The 23,749-nt window shown below is 36.8% G+C and overlaps 2 protein-coding genes across 13 annotated transcripts in view; both read left to right on the top strand.

The window, feature by feature from the left end:
* arhgef3 (Rho guanine nucleotide exchange factor (GEF) 3) overlaps nt 1–3,904 on the top strand; it is a 45,546-nt gene extending 41,642 nt beyond the window's left edge. For 10 of the 11 annotated variants that reach the window (XM_041981162.1, XM_041981164.1, XM_041981167.1 and 7 more), the window contains 2 exons: nt 1,141–1,330; nt 1,963–3,904. In XM_041981162.1, the coding sequence (XP_041837096.1) occupies nt 1,141–1,330; nt 1,963–2,687 (915 nt within the window). In that variant the 3' untranslated portion in view covers nt 2,688–3,904. The remainder of the gene's footprint in view (nt 1–1,140; nt 1,331–1,962) is intronic. The other variant, XM_041981173.1, reaches the window with a different exon arrangement.
* A 2,291-nt stretch (nt 3,905–6,195) lies between these two features.
* Nucleotides 6,196–23,749, top strand: part of tasora (transcription activation suppressor a) — a 31,586-nt gene continuing 14,032 nt past the window's right edge. For both annotated transcript variants that reach the window (XM_041979763.1, XM_041979764.1), the window contains exons 1-12: nt 6,196–6,601; nt 13,565–13,710; nt 13,952–14,044; nt 15,155–15,227; nt 15,484–15,575; nt 18,111–18,242; nt 19,076–19,206; nt 19,797–19,828; nt 19,989–20,088; nt 21,669–21,772; nt 22,083–22,186; nt 23,052–23,124. In XM_041979763.1, coding sequence (XP_041835697.1) covers nt 6,337–6,601; nt 13,565–13,710; nt 13,952–14,044; nt 15,155–15,227; nt 15,484–15,575; nt 18,111–18,242; nt 19,076–19,206; nt 19,797–19,828; nt 19,989–20,088; nt 21,669–21,772; nt 22,083–22,186; nt 23,052–23,124 — 1,345 coding nt within the window. In that variant the 5' untranslated portion in view covers nt 6,196–6,336. The remainder of the gene's footprint in view (nt 6,602–13,564; nt 13,711–13,951; nt 14,045–15,154; nt 15,228–15,483; nt 15,576–18,110; nt 18,243–19,075; nt 19,207–19,796; nt 19,829–19,988; nt 20,089–21,668; nt 21,773–22,082; nt 22,187–23,051; nt 23,125–23,749) is intronic.

Below are 23,749 nucleotides of genomic sequence, written 5' to 3' on the forward strand. Positions count from 1 at the left end.
CTTGACTATACCATTGATTTGCTATGGGGTCTCGGCCAGATGAGTTTTCTGGTCAATCAAACACAGTGATACTGCAATCAATAAACCAGGTTTTAGTACTTTTGGCAGAGTGGGCAGCTGTCAACTCCTGTTAGAAAAAGAAATCAGCATCTCCATAAAGTTCATCAGCAGAGGGAAATATTAAAAGCTCTAAAATGCTAAATTTACTAAATCTGAAAACAGGACTTCAGGACTTAGTAATACCACTAGTCCAGCTCTTTTTCTCCTGAGCCCAGGTAAGACACTTTTGATGTTTTTAATGGTTCGGGAGTGAATTGACACAAGGAATGAGACAGTTATAGTCCATGTCCTGGATGCGTAAGGCGCAGTGTTTCTCTTGAAGCACCGACTCCAGCCACAGTCCACTCCTTCTTGAAGGAGTTGATTCTTGAAGGCATTGCTTCACAATCCTCACAAAGCTGCAGTTATTCTGCTTGTTTGTGAACCTATTTCTACCACACTTTTTCATTCCATTCAACTTTCCACTAATATGCTGGGATGCAGCTGTCTGTCAACAGCCAGCTTCTGTAGCAATGACTTTTCGTGGCTTTCACTTCCTGTGTAAAGTGTCAGTGACTGCTTTCTGGACAACAGTGAAGTCAGCATCCTTCCTTGTGATAATGTAACTTGCAAAGTGAGATACTATTTAAAGGCACAGGAAACTTTTGCAGGTGTTTGTGTTAATTAACCGATTGAACTGTGACACCATTAGTTGACAATATTGAACTTTCCCCACAATATTCTAATAATCTGAGTTACTGGATTTCAGGCTTTTGTCAGCTGTAAGGCATGATAATATAAATAAAAAAATAACACACTGTGTGTAATGAAGTTATGTAATATATGAGTTTCACTTTTTAAAAGCATAACACAAATTTAACAGATGTGCTATTACAATTTACTTTTATCATCTTTGTCATGCATAAAGAAATTCTTAATTATTTTTATAATTTTCCACAAATGTGATGCATAACATAACTGAAAGTGTTACGTGTGGGTAAAAATTTAAACAAATGTACATATATAAAATACTATTTTTTTTTACCTAGTAAATAATAATAATAACTACTGGTACCTCTTCTTTTTCTCTTTTTTCCCCAGAAACTTCACATTTTTCTGTTCCAGGATGTCCTGGTCATCACCAGGTCTGTCTCTCTAAACAACCAGCCGGTCAGCTACCAGCTCTGTCGCCAGCCAATCCCCATTCGTCAGCTAGACCTGGAGGACCTACCAGATGGCGAGATGAGAGTGGGCGGCTCCATCAGAGGCGCGTTCAGCAACAACGAGCGGAGTTAGTACTTCACAATCACTACAGATACCTTAACCATACACGTGTTCTCTGTCATCCTTAAACAGAAAGTCAGTCCAGTTTGACTTCACTTGCTTTTATTCTTTTTTTGTCTTTTTTTTCCCAAACTGACTGTGTCATAGTTTACCAGCATAACATTTATTTTGATGACATGATTATAACCCAACACACAAAACCAAATTGATGAAAAATAATTTTCCCAGTTCGTTGTGGTAGATAGTAACTGGTCTGAACAAAATGCTTAATCTCAAACCAGTTATGAGCTTCTCAGATGAGCAGATATGCAGACTGTGAGTCGGACTTTATCACCAAGCATCAGTGCTAGACCTCACTGACGTTTCTTTTTTTTTGTGGTTAAATGGGAGAAAACTCTTCCAGCTAAAACAGTTTTACTGGTTTCCAGTCTGTCGATAAACCGACATTAACATATTGAGTTTGGTAACCTTTTTAAATTACTTTTTAGTGTGAACATGCTATATTCTCAAAATGTAATAATGTAGGATCAGTTTAGTAGAAGCTGGCCGCAGAACTGAAAATCAAAAGATGCAGATGTACTACTTTAACAGCACTAACCTCCTATATATGGTTTCTGTCTTGCTTTGTTTTCCTCACAGCAAAAAACTTCTTCCGGGTTTCCTACCGTTCAGGAGGACAGCTGCAGACCCACTACTTTCAGGCCAGCGACGCTTTCAACAAACAGCAGTGGATCAACTGCATCAGACAAGCCAAAGAAGCTGCAGCTCTGACTGAAGGCCATCCACTACATACAGGACAGCAACTAGAGCTCGGACCTGGGGGACAGATAAGGCCACTCGATGAGACAGGTCTGAGTTCACGCAGCGATTTGGTGCTTGGAAATGAGAAGGGAATGTGGGGGGAGATGGAGATAGGTCTGAGTTTGGAAGAAGAAGCAAGTCTGAGCAGAGGGGAAGATCTTGGTTTAGATAAGAAGGATGGCCCGACTAAAGAGCTAATAACAAGTAGGGAGGTGGACACAGGTTTGGTTGTGGATGGTGAAATGTGTTTGGAATTAGGTGGAGGATCAGAAATGGACAGTGAGATAAAAACAAGTGTGAAGACGGAGAAAAATCAGGGTGTTTGTGTGCAGATGGGAGCACAACCAGAAGCCTGTGCAGAATGGAGGATGGATGGAGGAGAGACTCTAATCACAGCTGATAAAGATGATGCTTCAACTTCCCTCTTATCCTCAAACTCTCCCACACAACAGGTGGAGTTGATGAATCAGGAGCAGAGTGGTTCTAAGGTGGAAGAAGAGGTTGACATGGACACTGGCGAGATTGACTCACTGCAGTGTGAGGAGCTGATCCACAGGTGCTGATGCCAGGAGCAAATAAACACAGAACTGAAAAAGGACCCTGCAACCAGTCAAACCAAAGTTAGCCATGTCTAGACACACTGATCAACATATTCTGGTAGGTGTTATCTATGGGTATGCGTTGAATTACAGTCCTCATGAGTAGTCACATGATCAACCAGCAGTGACATCATAACTGTGAAGGCATGCATGCTCATGTCTTTAGTGGTGGTGTCATCTCTAGATCTCATAAAAACAAGATTATCTTAGATTATCTGGTTATGTCTGGTTGCTAATGATTCGGCACTAATAGGGTTCTGACAGTGACTAGTATGCCAAAATCCCAACATTTGCTTTCTTCTGTTGTACACTTTTCACTCTTTTTTTTAAAGTTCCCTTTATGTAGACTCAGCCTACTGTCAATTAGATATAATAAAATTTATTGCATCGACCATTTGCTAATGATATACTGAAAACAGAAACTGAAAAACATAGAGAATGAGAGTATTTGCCATTTTACAAAGCACCTTTTCTGCAGAGATTTGTTAAATCCAGCTAAAGGTATGTCAATCCATGTTGAAGTGGAGGCCTTCTACTTCCTTTTTTTTTTTTTCTTTTGAGTCACAGAAATTTCTTCTTCCTCAAGAAGAAGTATTTTGTCTTGTTGACTTTTAACATTTAAATTGTGCATGTAAACACTGGAGAAATGAGCTGTATTTCCATCTGTTAAAGCACTTTAAATGCAAATGAATTGTTTCAGTGCATTTTCAGTTTTGATCATCTATTCTGACACTTTTTGCTTCATTATTCTGTAATACTGAAGCAGCTTGCAGCTGCTGTAAGTCTGACTACAAAGTCTTAAAGAAAGAGCGTGTTGTGTATTTTCTGTATGTATGTAAAGACTGTACATGAAGTGTATGTTTATATGAATGTTGAAACAAAGACAATTATGTATGTTAAATGTGCCCACTTATTACTCGTGAAATATAATTGCAAGACAATAAGATACGAGGTTGCTATTAACACTAACAATTAAGGATTAAAATCTACGGAACCCATCAGTTAGAAAAATAAAATAAAATAAAAAGGCATTTGCACAGTTCAAATGATTTATTAAAAACATGCTTCTGGACATCACTTTTTCTCTTGTGTAAAAAAAAAAAAAAGATATTAAGTTTAAGTATTAATGTCTTTTCACTGTCACTGAACCAAAGAATTAATAAAACATATTTGTAACTTTGTGTGTGTGTGTGTGGTCTGTGTGACTGTGTGTGAGAGAGATAATAATGAGTGTGTTTTTTAAATTGCTATGTTGCTTACTTTGATGTGTGAAGGCTTGTTTTACTTTAATATGCATAAATTGTTTGTGTTGTTTTTGGCAGGAAAAGCGCTTTAAAAATAAAACTGATTCGGTTAGATTTGATTACGTTTCTGATAGTTTTTAAGCTTTACATTTAGAATATTTATCATCAGATGTCCTAAAACAAAGATATTACTGTTGCTATTTAAAAAAAAAATCCAAACATGTAATTGACTTGTCACAGCATTAAACTGAATCCACCAAACACTGCTTCATCCACGTTATTTATGAAGTTTCTGATGGTTTTCAAGCCTTACATTTTGAGGATGTTGATGAACCATTTAAGATACGAAATAACTTTGTTTTTGTTCTGTGTGTAAATTGAACTGATCTGCCGTTATGGTTCAGACATGATCTTTTATGTGAAGTGACAATTTTGAGGAATCTTTACAATTAATTAATCATGGCTGCAATTAATTGTGAAATTAAATAATCGTGATGTCCCTGGTCCAGACTGAGATAAAATGAAACACCTGCATTCAAGGGCGGACACCAAAGAAGGCTCCATTGTCCTACGTCTCCAGTTTCACCCTCCCAGCAAGGGAGTATGAGAAAAGGGTATCAAGTACTGAGCTCAATCTGCGGCTTGAAGAGAACTCCTCCATCTCAGGTGTATGAAGAATTGATGTGCATGTGATTTCTCTTTATTGCAGGATTACAACACTTTGAATCAGCTCAGCTTTGTCATTATTATTTCATTATTTAAGTAAGACTTAATTTCACATCATATAAAGGTTACATTGCTTTTTTCCAAGGTGTTGAAGGTAACTGATGTTTTCATGAAACCAATACTTTATTTGATATACATTCAGTATATTACTGTATAATGGTATGAAAGATGCAGGAGGTCATACTTTGAGCTATTTCAAGGTCAGAGATTGAAGACCAGAGACAGGCACATTACTACTGGCAGAAGGCTTCATGAAGGAAATTATTTGAGCGTTTATCAAGTGTTTTCTACAGTGATGCATTAGTAATATTTCATAATTAGACCAATCAGTGTTTAAACGTCATCTATAACATTGCACCCTTCAGGGCGGGGACATGAAGTAAGTTTAAAATAAAAGTTTAAGATACAAAATTTTTGGTTTTGCATTTGAAATCCAGGTCCTTTGCATGTCGGCTATGTTATTCTCTCTTCTATCCAAAGATAAGAGCTGTGTGATGCACAAAAGAAGATTCTGTTTTGGTTTGCACAAACACAATAAGATACTTTTATCCATTTTGATATTCGTTTGTAAGACTAAAGAAAATCCACCACATCTAATCTCATCTATGGTGCTCATCTCATCTTTGTTCATTCAAAAAAGCATCATTGTTGACTTTTTAAATGCCAAGCAGTTTTATACCCAGATTGTATCATCTCCACTCAGTGTGATTCATTTAGCTGCCCAGTGAACAACAACCAAAACGTTTTATACTACTAGCTGGCCCCTGATTTTCTTTGTGAAATAAAGTACTTTGTATTAGTTGAAAAGTCATAATTATGAGATTAATAGTTATTATGAGATACAATTAGTTGACTTTTTAATCTAATAATGAATTAGATTTAAATAGCATTTCTCAATGAATTAATTATTTTTTCACTCCATATTCATACTTGGTGATTACATGCAGCCACAGCTAGCATGGCGCCACTGCCAACTGTATCTCATAAAAAATGAGTATTTATCTCATAATTATGATGTTTTTTTCTTATAATAATGACTTATCTAATGATTGTTACTATTTATCCCCCAGAAATAATTACCCTTAAGAGTTTACATATCATAATACGATATTTAAAGTAATAATTTTTAGACACTTTGGCAATATTTTTCATTTACAAGTGGCAGAAATGTGTCTACATATTTTTAAATATTCATATGAAAAAGAAAAAAGTGGGGGGGTTGACAATACTGTGGCTCAATTAATACAAATCCATGGAATTTTTTATAACCTATATTTTTGTGCTACAATAATTCTCATTACTCGTAACTTGCGTTAAACGCGTTAAAATGTTTTCTGTGTTAAATTAAACTGTTTTATTTATGTATTTTTTAACTCCATGGGCTTATTGTAAGAAAACGAGGTAAAACTGAAGGAGACACATGTTTCCAGAAGATGGCAGTGAAACTATATTTATTGAACCAGCTGCAGTTACGTCTCAGTGAAGAAGATCAGTGTTCGTAGGAAGCATGGCGCGGATTGTGTGTTGGAACGTTTTCCTTCGCTGCGGGATCTGGAGGTAACGCCGGTGTCATCGCAGGGCTCGAGCCAACAAACGGTGGCGGAGCTGGGAAAAGACTCGTCGTTTCGGTCAAGAATCTCACGATGGACGACATTCTTGCTCGGAGGGCGGTATTTCGTCCAAGAAGGGTGTCTGCTGCCGCGAACCTTGGAGCTAACGTTAGCTTGCAAGATGGCGAGGGGTTCTATGTATCCACTACCCGAGAAACTCAACCTGATTTGGGCAGAATAAGTTCTTTTGGTGGAAGGATGGAGAGGAGGAATTCGGCTCCACAAGTAGTCCACCAGAGACATATGCCGATGGAGCCCAAGAAGTTTCATATACCGAGGAAAACGAAGGAAAAGAAGGGTATGTTTCTCTGCATTCTCTCTGTGACGTACAAAAACATATAGCTGATTATTTGTAATTATTCGCGTTATTTTACGTCTTATTACCACGAACGTTAGCCTCGTGAACAACCGAAGAATTCGGTTAAGGAAAGACTAAACATCAATTTTCGGACAGCTCTATTCCTGAACATTTTCACTACGCTAGTTTAGCTATAATGTGCAGCATTGACATGTTTATAAATGTATGTCATATTCGTAACTCTGCCTCTGTACACATCCATTGTCATTTATTTAACCGGTGTGGCACCGTGTTCAAGCTGCAGTGTTTATGAAGTAGGTGCTAACGAAAATCTGACATGCTAGCAGTCAACGTTAATAACGACCTTGTAAAGTATCACACTACGTTTAATTGATCTAAATATCTTTTTTGCTTGTTCTCTAGTGGAAATGAAATCATACTGGATTAATATGTGACTCATATGCTAGGTTTCAGCGATATGTTGTCGCTTACTTCCGTTAACAAATGATAGCTAAGATGAGGGGGCCGCCTCCGTGTTTACATTTGGGCTTGAGAAAGCATGCGGGTTCTCGCATGCATGTGTGTGCTGCTCCTCCGTCTATGGGTTCTATGGTAAGAATGATACTAAAACCGAGAGGTAAATAAAACGTCCGAAATTATATTTTCATAGCTTTTGTCAAAGTTATGATTTTAGTAATAAATTTACCACAACAGATTTACCACTAGTTTAGTGGTAAATCTATTGTTTTTGAGTTAATGATGCTAAGTTAAAGTTGAAAGAATGATGTGGAGGCATATCTTAACCTAAGTTCAGAGTCTTTCTTTACCTGCGTCTCTTTTAACCAATCATAAGTAACACCAGTCCTCTGGCTAGAAAGATATCTGGTTGAATTGTTAAGGCGCATACTTTTTTTTCACTCTATATTATAAATGCTGGTTCAAAGCTGATAGATGGTCTGTCATGGATGTAAAATTTTTGATAGGCTATATATTGGATTTAATGACTCGGGAACAGGGTGCAATATTTAGTGACATCTCCTAGAAAATTCCATCTAGAATATCCTCTGTCTAAACTCCCATTACCAGACAAAATACAGGATCTATGTTGGTTATGTCGGTTTGTTATGACATACGTGGATGTGGAGATCTTGCAGAGGGACCCTGTGCCCTCTGTAGTTGTTTATGTATCATTCTAGGGTAATAAAATCCAGTTGTTCTTTCCCTGTAATGGTAGTCTGATGAAAATATAGCTGTGCATTTTGTATTGTATTTATGTTAATAATTACCCCCTAAACGGGCCAGATTAGAGCTTAACTTTCCTTATAATCTCACCAATTAGTAGTTATAAACATACTGGCCTCATGATTGGGTCTCTGCTCTTTATGGATGATTTGGTTCATATCCATGGTCCTCAACCAGAAAAGGGTGGACTGTTTTCTCCAGGTCGGAAATAAGGTCCTGTCCCAAGTGGAGGAGTACAAGTGTCTCAGGGTCTTGTTCATGAGTGAGGGAAAGATGGAGCGGGAGATCAACAGGCGAATTGGTGCAGCGTCTGCAGTGATGTGGACTCTGCATCGGTCTGTTGTGGAGAAGAAGGAGCTGAGCCAGAAGGCAAAGCTATCGATTTACCAATTGATCTACATCCCTACATTTGCTTTGTTTGTTTGTTTATTTATTTATTTATTTATTTTTAACCCTGTCCTGTCCAGCATCCTAACATACAGAACGGTGGTCTGTGTGCCATATTTTGCTTGACAGATTTGCTCTACCAAGGGAGACATGTTATATACATGGCTGCCCTTGATATTTTTATTATTTTTATTGTAATCTTATTTTCTTTAGTCTTATATGTCAGTGCCGAACCTGACAGGGAGATAGAGGAAGAGAGAGAGAGAGAAAAAAAAAGGGAGAAAAGGACAGAATTAAAATGTGGAAATAACAGTTGTCTATGCTGCCCAGAACATATCACAAAAAAAACAACAATATAAACTACCACAGTACTACATGATACCGAAAGAAAGATAGAATGATGATGATATAAAAAATTACAATAGTCATCAAACGTACCTGCAGATAAACGTACCAACACAGAAACATCAGCTACATCTAGTGAGAAGCGGATGGAGAGACGAGCACGTTTGTGAGCATGCACGTGTTAACATGCATGTGTTTGTTTGTTTATTTAAAAGGAGTCCAGACTATAAACTATCAAAAACAAACATTACAATTTCAAGTATAAAACCAAACAAACAAAAACACTCAATAAAAACACACAAGAATATAAAAAAATATTATTATGCAGAAAATAATACATAAAAATATGAAGAATAATACATAACGTATAGAATAATACTTAGATGATAAGACATAGAAATGCGCGCGCGCACACACACACACACACACACACACACACACACACATACATATATATATATATATATATATATATATATACACACACATACATGTATACAAACATAGATAGACCTACCTATACACATTTTCTTTGTTTTCTTATGCACATACATACATATATACACATAAATAAAACTATCCTTAAAAATAAGGAAAAACAATACGAGTCATGACAAATCCTCAATCAGTATGAGCAAAAATGTTGGTGTTGGTAACAAATATATTTTTAGTTTCTTTTTAAAAGCAGCTTTTTTATGAATTACCTTAACCTCACTTGGAAGTATGTTCCATAACACAACTGATCTATAGAATACTGTCATCTTCATAGAGTCAGTCTTAGGTAGCAGTAAGGTAATCCATTCGCTGTTTGCCCCTCGAGTAAAATATGATTGAGTATTTGTGCAGTAAATTTAAGAAATTTAGGTTTTTGAGTGTTAATTATTTTATGTAAGTATGTAAGTACATAGGCAGATAGTCGGTTGTTGACCTTCAGCCAGGTAAGATGTTCATGCATTTCTGCAACACTAGTTCTTAGAGAACAACCAAGAACCAGTCTTGCAACCTTGTTCTCAGTCACCTATAATTTCTTCAGTCTGATGCAGAGAACCATACAACTGAACAGTAATCCAAATGACACAAAACCAGTGAACAAACTACTTGACGAAGCACCTGTGAATTGAGAAATGCTACACATTTTCTGGTTATGATTAAAGCGTTACACATTTTGGCAGCAATTTCGTTGTTGTGATCTGACCATGGCAATGTGCAATCAAGCCCAAGCCCAAGTCCAAGAAGCTCTGCAGTTTTTACTTGCTCTATGGTTTGACCATCTAGATTCATTTTAGGATTCGCTAAAAACCTATGCTTAGAACCAAACATTATACTTGTTTTGATATATTAAGGATACAATTATTTGTCCTAATCCAATTATTTAATATGCTCAACTCACATGACAGGACCTCATTAGACTCTGAACATGTGGAGGCAGCATAATAAACAGTATCTTTAGCAACTTAGTTAGTTCTACTGAGTACAAATGGCATATCATTTGTGAAGACTGAAAATAACAGAGGTCCCAGACATTTTCCTTGAGGAACTCAACAGTCCAGGGACTTACTGCAAGATAATGCACCATTGGAATAAACTCTTTGTGACCTCTCAGACAGATAGCTCTTAAACCACTGAACAGAGGAATTAAAACATAACAAAAATGTTTGGAAATCAAAATCATGGTCAATCATATCAAAAGCCCCACTGAAATCAAGCAATTTTGTACCCACAAACATTGAGTCATCAATTATTGTTAATCAGCTATCTGACATTTGAGTCTTTGCAGTGCAGGTGGAATGGTCAGATCTTTAAGCATGTTGGAATAATGTTGTTAAATCATTATTATAAAAGTAATCTTGCACTTGCTTAAATATAATATTTTCCAACAATTTACTGCTGCAAGGCAGAATACTAAAAGGTCTACTATTCGGACCGCAAAAAGTTGATTTTGTATCTTTGGGCAGAGGAATGATCTTAACCTCCTTCCAAAGTTTTGGACACACACCAGTAATCAGACATCTATTTAATAAATGACATGTGGGTTTAGAAATTTGTGTAGCAGGTAATCTCAACAGCCTGTTGTCCAAGTTGTCAGTACCAGTCGAACCACCGTCAGACAGGGACCCCAGCAACATTTCCACCTGCTTTCACTGACCTGATGAAATCCAAAATTGTACATCTTATCCTTCATAATGTATTTTTTATTAGCTCTTAAGAGCTAGAATCAACCGTACAATCCATTTCCGCTCTAAGTTTAGAAACCTTGTTAACAAAATAGTCAATAAAATAATTTGCAATCTGAGTTGGCTTAGTCAAATAAACGTCATTCAATTCAACAAAAGAGTACAGGGAGATTTTCTCCAGAGTTTAAGTAAGTACTTTCCATATTTGTTTGGTATTTGTACCACTGTCAGAGATTCTCTTTTGATAATGTATTCTCTTTTTTACACTGTTTTCTTTGGTCACATAATTCCTTAGAGTACAATAAAGTTTTCTGTCTACAGTAGAACCAGAAAGGAAACTTTTTTAGCCTGATTACTTTGAGACATCAAGCTCTTTAATTCAGTGTCAACACAAGTAGCACTTTTAGCTGTGAATGTAAATTTCTTTAACGGGGCATGATTGTTAATAATTCTCATAAAAAGATCCATAAATAAATTGAAAGGTATTTACATCATCAATAGCACATACTTCATCCCACTAAATGTTTCTTCACCAAGAAAAATTTCCATATTGAATGTTGTATAACGTCTTTTCATTATAATTTTGGGACAAGCTCTAGGTGTCTTTGTTCTCCTGGAGACAGCAGCACAGTTGTGGTCAGTGAAGCCAGCTGATATAGAAAAAAGGTGTAGAGCACATATTCGGAATATTAGTGTATATTAGGATTGTGTGGTAAATCGCTGCATACCGATAACCAGTGTTTATTTTCATCATGACATTAATTTTTCATATACCGCTATACTGGTGAGTAGCCCAAACAACATCTGTAACTTGCGCAGTGGGAAAGTGTTTCAGCTGGGACCAGTTTCACTGCTGGACACAAACACCACAGTGTGTGAAAAGGAACATTTTGAATAAATGGCTGCTGGCGAGAGCTCTCAAGGCAAGGAACAGATTCCAAAAAGAGGAACCACGTCTGTGGTTTGGAAGTTCTTTGGCTTTAAAAGGTTGAGCGTAGAACAAACAATTATCTTTTGCAAATGCTGTCAAATGAAAATGGTAGCTGGCAGGGTAACACCAGCAACTTGATCCACCACCGTAGCCGTAAACATGTTATAGAGTTTTTTTTTTTACGGTAACGTGACCCTACTCTTGCGTGACTTACCAACGCTCGGCGATATCTTAGCATATATAAAAATAACTGGCTTCCTGTGTTTCCTATGTCCAAAATCAGCTTCTCTTGCCGAGATAATGTCAAATTGAGATGTTTTCATTCACCTGTTTTTTTTTTTTTTATTAAATCAGTACTTTTTTTTCAATCCTCTAACCTTAAATAAATGTGTAATTTCACATTTTTATTCAGCCTATATTAAGATAGGCTCTTGGTTCTTTTGTTATTAAAGTAACTTGTATCGAGTGGTTCTTTTGTTTTCTTTTTAGAAAACATAAAAAGGGCAATGTGTTTTTATGTGTTGCTTAAAAAAAATAAAATCTAGGTTCTATTAACACCACTTTGTATTTGGAAAATTAGTTCGCGCTTAATTTATTCACGTGTCATATGATTTTTCAAAATCTGTTGAAGATTAATCCGTCTTTTCCTAGGGTGCAGTCTGTTTCCCCAGCCAGTAGTGCTTATATAATATCCTACCTGTATGTGTTTGCATCTATACGTTCCTTATATAAAGCCCAATTACTGCAGCATACATGAGGAATTTATGTTTTCAATTACAAAAGTTAGACAAGGGGCACCATTTCTCAACCTGCCAGAATCAAATAGGTGGTGTTACAAGTGTTACACATAAGTTGCTAATTTCCAGAAATATTTTACTAATGTTTATTAAATTTGTTAAATTATTCACACATTTATATTAGTATTGTCATAAAATTTAGCATTATTTGTCATATATCAATTTAAACACGTCCCAATGGCTTTCAGAAAAAGCTCTTTACAGTACTAAACCTATAGAACACGTTAAAAAGCTTACGGGCTTTTTTATCTCTCAGAAAATAATGATATTTCGTCAAATTTCTTTGTGGCTGCATGTTTTTTGCATATTGCACCACCTCTGAGGTGTTTGATGCCCCAGCTGAACCCTCTTCACACCAAGGGAGGTTTTGTAGTCTCCTGACTATTTGCGGCCAAGCAGACTGTACAGGTGCATAGCTTTTTTTTTTTTTTTTTTTTTTAAAAGTCAGATAGCAGTTACTTTTGTGGGATCTTTATCCACACACAAAATGCTGAAAGCCACATCATATGTTTTCAGTATTAATTCTGCTGTTTTTTTTTTTTGTTTTTTTTTATATACATATAATTTCACAAACAGCTACAGAAGTAAGAAATAGCTAAATTTATACTAAAAGATTTTGAATGACAGTCTTTTTAAGAGTGAAGTCAATTTGAACCGTTTTGTGTCTAAATTAACATGGTTGCTTTATAAGCTTACTAGCAGAGGGCAAATATTTTGCACAGTGTCTCTTAGGGTACTACCAAGTTAAACTGATGTTACCAGTCTGTTTCATGGAAAGCCTTACTTTATCTACAAAATGCTGCACCTGCTTCCTGCTGCCAGGCCTGTGCAGAAATTTTAAAAGAATAATCTCCAAAACTTCATCAGCCACACTTATGTATATTTCTTCTAAAACTATTTAATCTGACACTTAATATACTTGAAGTGAGTGAACTTATCTGTCCACACAATCCATGTTAGCTGTGTGGTAGCTTGTCAGTCAAGCTTCTTGAATAACCTGCTATAGCTTTACTAGTGAATCTGTCACATCTGGTGATAAGTGAGGCTACAATCGATTGCTAGTGATGTCTTTCCTGTCTTTCTTTAGCCCTGTTCCAGTATATCTCCACTGAGTCCAGGGAATACGAAGACATGAAGACCATCCTAACATCCAGCTACATTGACACCAACTCTACTGGCTGCTTTACCTACCGCAATCCTCGGCTTGTTCACAGCGAGCTACTGGAAAAGGAGGTGAGGGATAAATGGAGAGTTAATGTTATTATGTTATGTTATTTAAATATGAGTGATACTTTGGAGAAGCACTCATACTTGGTTTGGTTACTTGTCATTTAAATGATTTCACGTACGTGTTAAAACTTTTTTATTCAAGTTCTAAAAACCTCAGGTTGAAAATGATGTATTTGGAAACCATATTTGGAATAATCATGGATTGATTAATTAGTTAATTTGTTGTTTTTTATGTGTCTTTCAGTTTGTGGAAAAGAGAAAGGAGATGAAGGCCGAGGGGAGGACAGATAAGGAGTTGGAGGAGAGTTACTGTTTTTTGTTAACTAATTTTCTCGAGGTAAGATTAACATGTTGTCCTGTGTTGTTTGTAGTTGGTATGGGAAGAAATATTAGCGATTTGATTTGGCTTTTATTTAGTAGCATTGTTTTTATCAGGGCTCCACATTAACTTTTTACATTGGTTGCCTAACTTTCAAATCCACACCTTATTGTTATATATTTTTAATGATTGCCTTTTGATCATTATCCACAGACATAGATGGTTATTTAAATGATTGTGAACAAGGATAAAGTTTAGGAAATGTTTCTTTATTTGAAGCATGAATGTTAAGTTGGACAAAAACATTTTTTTTAAAAACAAACTTGAAGTGCCAGCTTCACTGAACTGAATGAAATGAAACATTTCAAACTCTGAAATTAATCATGAGGCTGCTTCTGGCAGGTTTCTCTCCCCTGTAGGAGGAGGAAAAACATTATATTTAATCTTAATCATGAGAATTTACTGCTCGGATGTCATAGAAGGCCATTCCTTTTAGGCCACATTTATGGCTGCTAATCCAGCCATAAGCATCCATTTTTTTTTTTAATATAAAGTAGCCTCGTGTAGTTTTGTTCCTCCTTGTTAATCAGCCTAAAACAGATGCCGCCTTTTCATCTTTTTTTGTCTTAAACTGCATTTAATTTCTTACTGTTTTTTGGACAACTTCTGTGTGTCTGTTGGTCTCTGAGCCATTGCTGAACTTCTGGGGGAGACTTGAGCCCCATCAGTGCAGGTGACGCATTCAACAATCATTGAGCTTTTCTTGTGCATTTGGCTCAGGCACCGTGAAAAACTTTAAACTACTGTGGATAACAGTTCACAACCACATGTGAACGGATGTCAGTTGTGTTGTCACATTCTGTGATTCTCGTCTGCTTTGTTATTCCCCTTTCTGTCTTTAATTGGCATTTTATCAAGGTAGCATCTAGTTGTTTTTATGGATAAAGGACATTCATAATTCTACTGTCTATGTAAAATGAGCTGGTACCACAAATCGTTCATATGTTAACTGAGACTTTAATGTAAATATTTTGTCCAGTTTGTAATGTGATTTAAAAATATATATATATATATATATATACATATATATATCTGACTTATGTTTTCTTTTTTTTTCTATGGTTGTAGCTGACTTCTCTCTGTGAGAAGGGGCTGACTTTGGGCCAGACCAGGATCACTGTGCTGGGAGACCCCAATAAAGGTAACAGTGTTCCCACAAAGGTGTACATACTAAGTCTTCATATTGAAAGAGATCACAAAGTAATATGTAATGCCATTAAACACTACACATTAAACACATTAATCTTGAGGATATGCTGTACTATTCATAGGAGCTGACTACAGCTCATTCATCTGTTAAATCAGCTGTAAATGTGCAGACTAAAAGTAGTGTTAGGTAGAGTGAAAACTGATTGCAATGCCATTTATGTTGAGTTTGTGTGTGCTTGTGCTTCCAGGTGTGTATCTGTCCAGGTATTCCGATCTGCTACAGATGAACTCCTTCACTCCTGGAACCACAGGGGAGATAATCATCTTTAAAGTGATGAAGGTAAATCAGCTGCAAGTTGCTCATCATCGTCATAGAATTTCTCCCATCTTTAAATCTTTAAAGGTTAATGTCAGATAAGTTTTTGTTTTCATCTTTTGCACTTTGAAAGCAATGATGAGGGTCTGTTTCTGTTACTGCAAAGGATAAAAACAGCTGACCCTTAATCATTGCTTAAGAAGATATTACTAAGCATCTACTGAGTCTTTCAGTTGTTGCCTAGGGGATTTTTGACCAATTTCTGTCCAGTCTTATAAAAAATTATGTGATTCCTGTGCAACACAAGCTCAGTCAATCTGGTGCTGCACAACTGTCGAACACCAGATGGATTTTTCAGAGCATTTTTCACAGCCTTCTGCACACTTTTCCATCCAGAGGTAACACCACTTACTTTGGTTGAAACGTTCCACTTTAACCTGTTGTCACCCATTTGGGGGACGTTGAGAACAGACGGTGTCAAACTGTGCTAAAATGACCATTTTGGAGACCTAACTTGAACTGTCTCTACCACCTCTCCAGTTCTGTTCTGCTCCAGTTTACCAGAGTTGACCTTTGCTGAGATACTGTTCACATATTGTACTATGATCCGAAAGAGGATTCGAGCTGCAGCTCCATCTTCATTTATTCTGTACCAGGAACACAATTTGCTGATATTTACATTTCTTTACTAATCTTGCTTTTCTATGACTCCAAAAGTATTCAGATAGACCTTGTAGTTGCAGAGATATACTTTTATATATTTTAGTATACAATATTCGAGCAGAGTCCTATAAAATAGACACAGGGCTCAAAGGGTTAACTTCTCTAGTGCACAGAATTTGTTTAGATGTTCATTTGTAGATTTGTGATGCTGAATTAAATTGTAAGGGAGCAGGAAAGAGAACTCTTCCATGAGGGTCATATTGGTGCAAAAAGACTTGATTTTACTTCCTGTTCCCTGATATCATCTATCCTCATTTTTAGTTGTTTCTTAACACATCTTTTTAGCTTCCTGTATCTCTGACTGTGTCCGAATGTGCATCGTACTCCCTACATAGTGCCCTATATAGGAGTCACACCATTTTGTAGGCGTGTCTGAATGTCCAGAGAGAAAAAAGTAGGTCACTCAAAACTACCCACAATGCATCTTGAAAAGTAGTGAGCATCGATGGTCACTAGACGAGTCACTATAGACCACAATGCATTGCGGGCAGAAGCTCAACATGGCGGAAGGAGGCGGAAAAACATTTTTTATTGAATAGATATGCAACAAGGAATACATACAACATAAGGAATAAAAATAACCTGCGGACATGTTCTTGTCCTTGGGGTGCCTAGTCTTGGTGTTGGGTTGGCGTGGCCAGCGGTGGTTTTGCCTGGGGCGGTCAGGTCATGTCGGGCTCCTGGGCGGGGCTCTGCTGGGTGGAATGGGTGGTCCTTGGACCTGTGGGGTGCCTGCCCTCCGTGCGGCCTGCACTGTGGCGCCCGCTGGGCCTGCTCACCGTCACCCTGTGCTGCCCAGTGCCCCTGCCCCGTCGCGCTGAGGGGCTCCAGTCTGGGGGCCCCTCTGCTCTGCTCTAGTGGGCCGCTACTCTGTCTGCTTTGGCTGTCCTCCGCTTGGTGCTCTGTGGATCTGCTGAGCCTTTGGGGCCTCGGGCCCCCCCTGTCCCCCGCTGATGCTTCGGGGTGCGGCGTGATCACTGCCCCCTTGCAATCACACATTTCTTCCTTGTTGCATGGCCACACGCACGTTCACACGTGCATACTCACAAACGTGCTCGTCTCTTCATCCGCTTCTGACCAGATGTTGCTGATGTTTGTGTGTTGGTACGTTTCTCTGCGGGTACGTTTGATGACTACTGTAGTTTTTCATATCATCTTTATCCTATTTTAATTTATGTATCATGTAGTACTGTGGTAGTTTATATTGTTTTTTGTGATGTGTTTTGGGCAGCCTAGACAACTGTTATTTCCACATATTAATCCTGTCCTTTTCTCCCTTTTTTTCCCTCTTCACTGTCTCCCTGTCAGGTTTGGCACTGACATATAAAAACTAAAGAAAATAAAATTACTATAAAAATAATAAAAATATCAAGGGCAGCCATGTATATAACATGTCTCCCTTGGTAGAGCAAATTTGTCAAGCAAAATATGGCACACAGACCACCGTTCTGTATGTTAGGATATGCTAAAAAAAAAAAAAAAAAAAAAAAACAAGAACAAAACTATTTACACACAACTTTGGATTAGATTTGGAAGGACATCTTGACGGCGTTGTGGTTGTCATGGTGACGGCTGGTAGTCACATGGTTTGTGGCGAGGAAAAATTAGGCAGCTTAGTGTCAGAATCACCAAAAGAATGAGGGCACTATGTAGTGAACGAGGGGTTAGGGAGTAGATTGACATTCGGACACAGCCTCTGTCTTTATCTCTCTCTGAAGGCTCTCTTCTTCATTATTTCCCAAATAATAAATCTAGATCTGTTTTCATTCTTGGTGTGTGTTCATAAAAATTAAATGGATGTATTTATTTGACTGAGAATAGTTTTTTTTGTTTCAGGGAAAAGTGAAGAGCATCTATGAAAACATGAAGAATGTTGTTGACCCAACGCCTCGCTTCGACAGCCATATTGCTAAGAATGCCAGTAAAATAACATCACTAACATGCTACCGCGCCTTTGAGCTCACACAGGTAAGCATGTATGAATATGGACTCAGCTTCATTCAGAAATCAATATTAGAGCAATAAAAATGGGCCAGTTTTCCCTCAGGGTTTTTAATCAAAGCTGTGGAGTACTCACATCTGCTTACCTTGAAATTAAACAGTTATTTTAATTGTGAGCAGTTTTAGTTGTAGCTTTTAAGTTATCAGTGTAGCTCTTTCAGCTGGTGTTACTGTGAAGACATACTGGTTTATTCTTTTTTTTTTTGGGTGGTGTTGTTTGTTTTACTCTACAGGAAGTGATACCTCTATGCAGATGTGATATATCATTGGGCGTCATAGCAACTGTCTTTGTCTTTGCAGCCAAACTGAGGAAACTTTGAACCATTTCAAGTGACCACAGTGTGAATTTGTGAAGTTTCATAAGTGTCAAAAAGAAGTCTTTAGAACAAGGAAATAGTTTTGCTTTCCTTTTCTTCTTTAAAATGTTGAAGTTTATAAAGTCCTGGTACACATCTTGTGACAATTCACTTTCCAGCCTGTTACCCACAGTGTCAGTTTAGGATTGTCTTGATGTTTGAGGTCTTGATTTGGAAATATGAGCTGTGGAGATGTTTGCCTCCTTTTAAATATGAAGGGGATGAATGGCATCATCATGTGGCACCAAAACAAGCAGTAAAGAGTTTGTCCAGATGTTGTGACCTGTTTATCTAAGAAGCCTTTTTTCTTTATTTCTTTTCATTTTTAACTGTCATGTAAAGACTAGACTTTTTGTGCATGTGAGGCTTATGTCACTTCAGCGTGACTGAAGTTAACAAAATGTCATCTGATTCATTTTATATGTACGTATATGTTTTCCCCAGCAATATTTTTACGAGTATTCATTTGACGAGCTGCGGCAGAGGCCTCGTCAGGTGTGTCCATATGCCGTTGTCGCCTTCCAGATTAAAGGAAAAGATGCTCCACTTCCCAACAAACCTTTAACACCCATCAGGTACGTAGATCTGACAAATGTAAAAATGAGATTATTTTGTTCCAGTATGGCCAAACCAGAACACAGAACTATTCCAGTTGATGTTTTCAGAAACACAGAATAAGTAAGATCCTCTGTTTTATTTGTTGTTTGATTTGTTTGTAGCCTTTTTTTTTCTTCATCTTGAGGTTGAAGAAGTGATTGTACCAATGTTCAATTTGATATACCAGAACAAAATTTAAGGTTGAGTGATTTGTTATTTAATTAAATTTTATTTATTTTTTTATTTTACTCTGTATTATTTTACTTTGTTTAAATTTTACTGTATTTAAATTAAATTAAATATTTAATTAATTTTATTTTACATTGAACTGGTGTGCTTGTTTCACTCCTGTGCCAGCGTGCACTACTGCGATGATGTTGGTTAGTTACTCACAGAATTAAAGTAAAAATAAACTATTTCATATTTTTTTCACTGTTCAGAATTTGTTGTAGTTTTGGCAAAATAATCAAAATCCTCTCAGAATTTTAGCTGACTTGAAAAATCTGTATGATTCAACTTTGGTCTCTGTTTTTAGTCTTATTGTTTGTGTGTTCTGTTCGGTTGACAGGTTAAACAGTCAGTCATCGGAGAGCAGTAAAGGTGAGCAGGGGTACCGTTCTTCCTTACATTGGTTATTCAGTCATACTAGACCTTCAGTAAAAATTTCAGTCATGCGGTGAATATGAGACGTGATATGAAGTCCTCTTTTGTCTGTTGCTCTGAAGCTGAGGAACTCATGTCTCTCTTTTTTCTCTTACAGCTCAGTTCACAGTATGGAGCGGAGAGTTAACAAAAAATAATCGGGTTCTCTTTCAAATCTCTCTTTGTTCCAGCTCATCTCCTTTTCTGCCTCATAGAGTGTGAGTAATGAACAGTGTTTAAATAAATTTGAAAATCTAAGATGTCCCAGTTTGCTGTGTACGATAGTCAGATGGGACCAATTTAAATGAATCTGTCTTGTGTCATTTGTGTTAGCACGGTGGGCACATCAAACGTCATCATAGCAAAAAATCAGGACACTATTGGTGTTCTTTGTAGAATATTTCTTATTAATGGTTTAGTTGGCATCAAATTAAAATTTTTTAAGACATTATTTTAATAATCCTTCATACATGTCAAGTCCAGCCATGTATGTGTGTCAACTTTTAGCTTCAAGATTAACAAGCATTATTTAACACTGCTTGGCAGAAGATTTGCAACTGAACAAGTCTTTTTTTTTTTCTAATATTGTGCAACGTACAGACTCACAAATAAACTGCTTAAATAACCAGTAGACTCTCACTTTTACAGTACAACACGGAGAAAACTAAAGTTTTGATTGGTCAGTGTATGCCCAGTGTGTTGCCACAGCAGTATTTGCATGGATGAATGGTAACACTGGATAATGTGAGGAGCGAAGTCTGGGCAGTTGGCCATGAAATTCATTATTTCCTTAGCTAGGCCATTGCTTGTATACAAATAAAGCTAAACTGAATTGAACTGAGATATTAAAGGCAAGGTTGGAAAAGTGCAAAACAGATGAAGCTGTGAGTGTTTATAAAATAAATAAGAGAGATGAAAAATAGAATATTATTTATTCATAGTTCATTTATGATGAAGATAAATGAGCTTTATCTAATTGAAAGATTCTCCCTAGTTTTGCTTTAAGAGGAAATGAAAGTAACATCATCAGACCTGATGACATACGGATAGGACCTAGTTATGTTTTACTAGGTGCAAAAACGCAGCTGCCTCAGCGTCTGGGCTGTTTGGGTTAAAAAACACAGAAAACATGTATAACGTGCAGTTGCCACCAACTGTGAAAAAGACAAACAGCAAAAGTATCACTGTAATTGAAGACAACTGGAAACGTTGGAAATAAGGATTTGTAGCAAAAATGTTGTACTTAGGTTGTTAGAATTATTATTTTACAATATGTTGACGAACCTAGATTGGCTTTTTTGCATCCCCCATTTATTGCAGTGTTTTTTCATGTGATGGGAGGAGCACCCCCTTCCACATTGGGATGAGGGTTAGACATTAGCAAGAGATGATCGTTTTAGGTTAACTTTACACAATGGCTGTTCCCTATTTTAGATGTGTTTCCTGTATTTTTGCGACAAATTCATCGTTCAGACTGCCATGTTTTTGCCACTAGTGGAGGGTAACCAGGTGTCTGATGATAATGTCTCTCACATTTCTTTTACTACTATGCTAAATATACTCTTTCCATAAGGTCAGTTAAGCAGCTTTTCCAACATAGAAAAATGGACATATTTTTAATATCTTTTCATCTTGAACTCTTTGGATTAGAATCCCCTTAACTTTTCAGCTTAGTTAAAAAACTGAAATTAGTCGTACTTTATGATTTAGCTACTTTAATACACAGTCATGTTTTAACCAAAGTTAATTTAGTCATTTGAAATGATTTGTTGTATATGTCACAATGTGTTTCCCTTAGACCAGAGAAGTTGGAAATTGGATATTTGATGAGGCTTGATCAAGTGACCAAGCTCCTCCACCCTGGCCTGTTCTCCTACAACCTCTACAACAGCAGCCAAGAAGGTGAGGGCCAGTAATGTTAGAGATGGTCACTAGTTTATAGCTGTGTCCCAATTCAAGGTCTGCACACTTCGGAGTGCACCGACTACGTAGGCTATGGGGTGTCCTACGAAGTCTGTGCACTCCAAAACCGTATGTAGCCGACAAACCTGCACTTCGAAGTGCAGAGACCCTGAACTAGAACACAGCTTATGATTATATCGGACATTCTACATGTTTTCAGTAATCAGCATACCTAATGATGCATTTCCAGTTTTACATGACACCAAAACACTCTAGTCAGGTACGATTTTGTGTCCCTTTTTTTGTGTAGTTGTGACCAATGACCATTACTGCAGTCTTCTGGAGGTGATTGACAGAAATCGGTCTACAACCAGTGTGACAAAACTTCTGCAGGAACTGGAGATAAAGAGAGTGGTGGGTTAAGCTCATACACCAGCTGGTAATTCTGTGCTGTGCTTTTTGTTACATTCAAGTAGGAATGTCATGATTACTTGAATTCACAGTTAACTGCGGCATTAAACGCCCCCATAAAGCTTCCTTAGTATTGTCACTTTTCATAAAAGATCATGTCAGAACTATAACAGCAGATCAGCGCAGCTGTGACAAAGCACCTACATGCCCAAATATCAGCTTCTCTCACCGAGATGGTGCCAAATTCTGATTTGTTTATGTGGCGTGAGTAATAACTTAATTATTTATGTGTTAATACAAAAAAAGTGGTAATTACACAGATTAACTTCTTTGCATTAATGCTGTAAATTTGACAGCCATAATTTCGACTTACAGAGCTATAATAGGTGTTCATGTGAATTTACACATTTATAGTGTAGGGGAAATAACGCATAATAATAGTGATAATTGTAAAATTGTGTTTAATTCTTTGGCAGTCGTACCAAAAATAATCTGTAATCGTGACATCCCCACATAAAAGTATGTAATATACAAGATATATTACAGGGAGGATTTACAAGATCTCCAGAGGCCATTTAATAGCTGCTGGGAGAGACAGCAATGTCTTTAAATGGACCAGTAATAAAGATGGCCTTTGTTTCTGTGCATAACTTGTACCTCTTCTTGTTTGTCAGAGTAGTTGGATTAAGGAAATTAAAATAATTTAAAATGGTATTTCTGCTGAAGAGAGAATTAGTGTTAATATGTCTTGTTATGCTGTGTGTTTCTTTATATTATTCTTAATAAACGCTGTATTATCTGGCTCTTGTATTGGAGAAAAATTCCTCTTTTAATGAAAAGAAGTTTGGATGCTTTTTTTTTCTTTCAGGTTCTGGTGACTCCACTCACAGACAGAGGTTTTCTTTTCCTGCTCTCCAGTGTTCAAATGGCAACACCTAATGGTATGGTGTATGACTTAATAAGGGATTTACTCATTAATTATGCATAGAACGAAATATGCTCCTTTGAAAATAATCCACAATGAGGCTAATTAATCTCAGTTGTTTCACTTTTAATATTCCATCTTAAGCATCTGTCATTAGTCAAAACAAAGTTTAGTGCCCACTTGGCATAATATCCAAAGGCAATTCCTTCTAGTGACATTTTGTTACAGATATTTAGCTTTGTGGTTATTTGGTTGGTCCAATAATTTTGTTGCTTTCTCTCTGTACATAAACTGTAATTGTCCTTTTTTATACACAACTGAACCATTATGATTACAGACTCTACCTTCACTCTTCTGTTTTAAATGCAAGGCATCAACTAAAAAGTATATAAATCACAGAATTAGCACCAAAGATTAACAAAAATGTCTTTATTGTTGAAATGTGAACTTTCTCTAGATTTTAAAGTATTGCTATTTATTAACATTCAATAGTATCATGTAATAAACATATTATACCAGCTCTAGCGGAGACAAAAAAATTGAAATGTTTTAAATGTAAAAAACTTAAATTTTACTTTAATGTTACAGTTGTGACTGCTTGGTAGATTTCATTGTAATGCTTGAAAAAGCCGTGCTACATC

Source organism: Melanotaenia boesemani, chromosome 3, assembly GCF_017639745.1.
Source record: "Melanotaenia boesemani isolate fMelBoe1 chromosome 3, fMelBoe1.pri, whole genome shotgun sequence".
NCBI lineage: Eukaryota > Metazoa > Chordata > Actinopteri > Atheriniformes > Melanotaeniidae > Melanotaenia > Melanotaenia boesemani.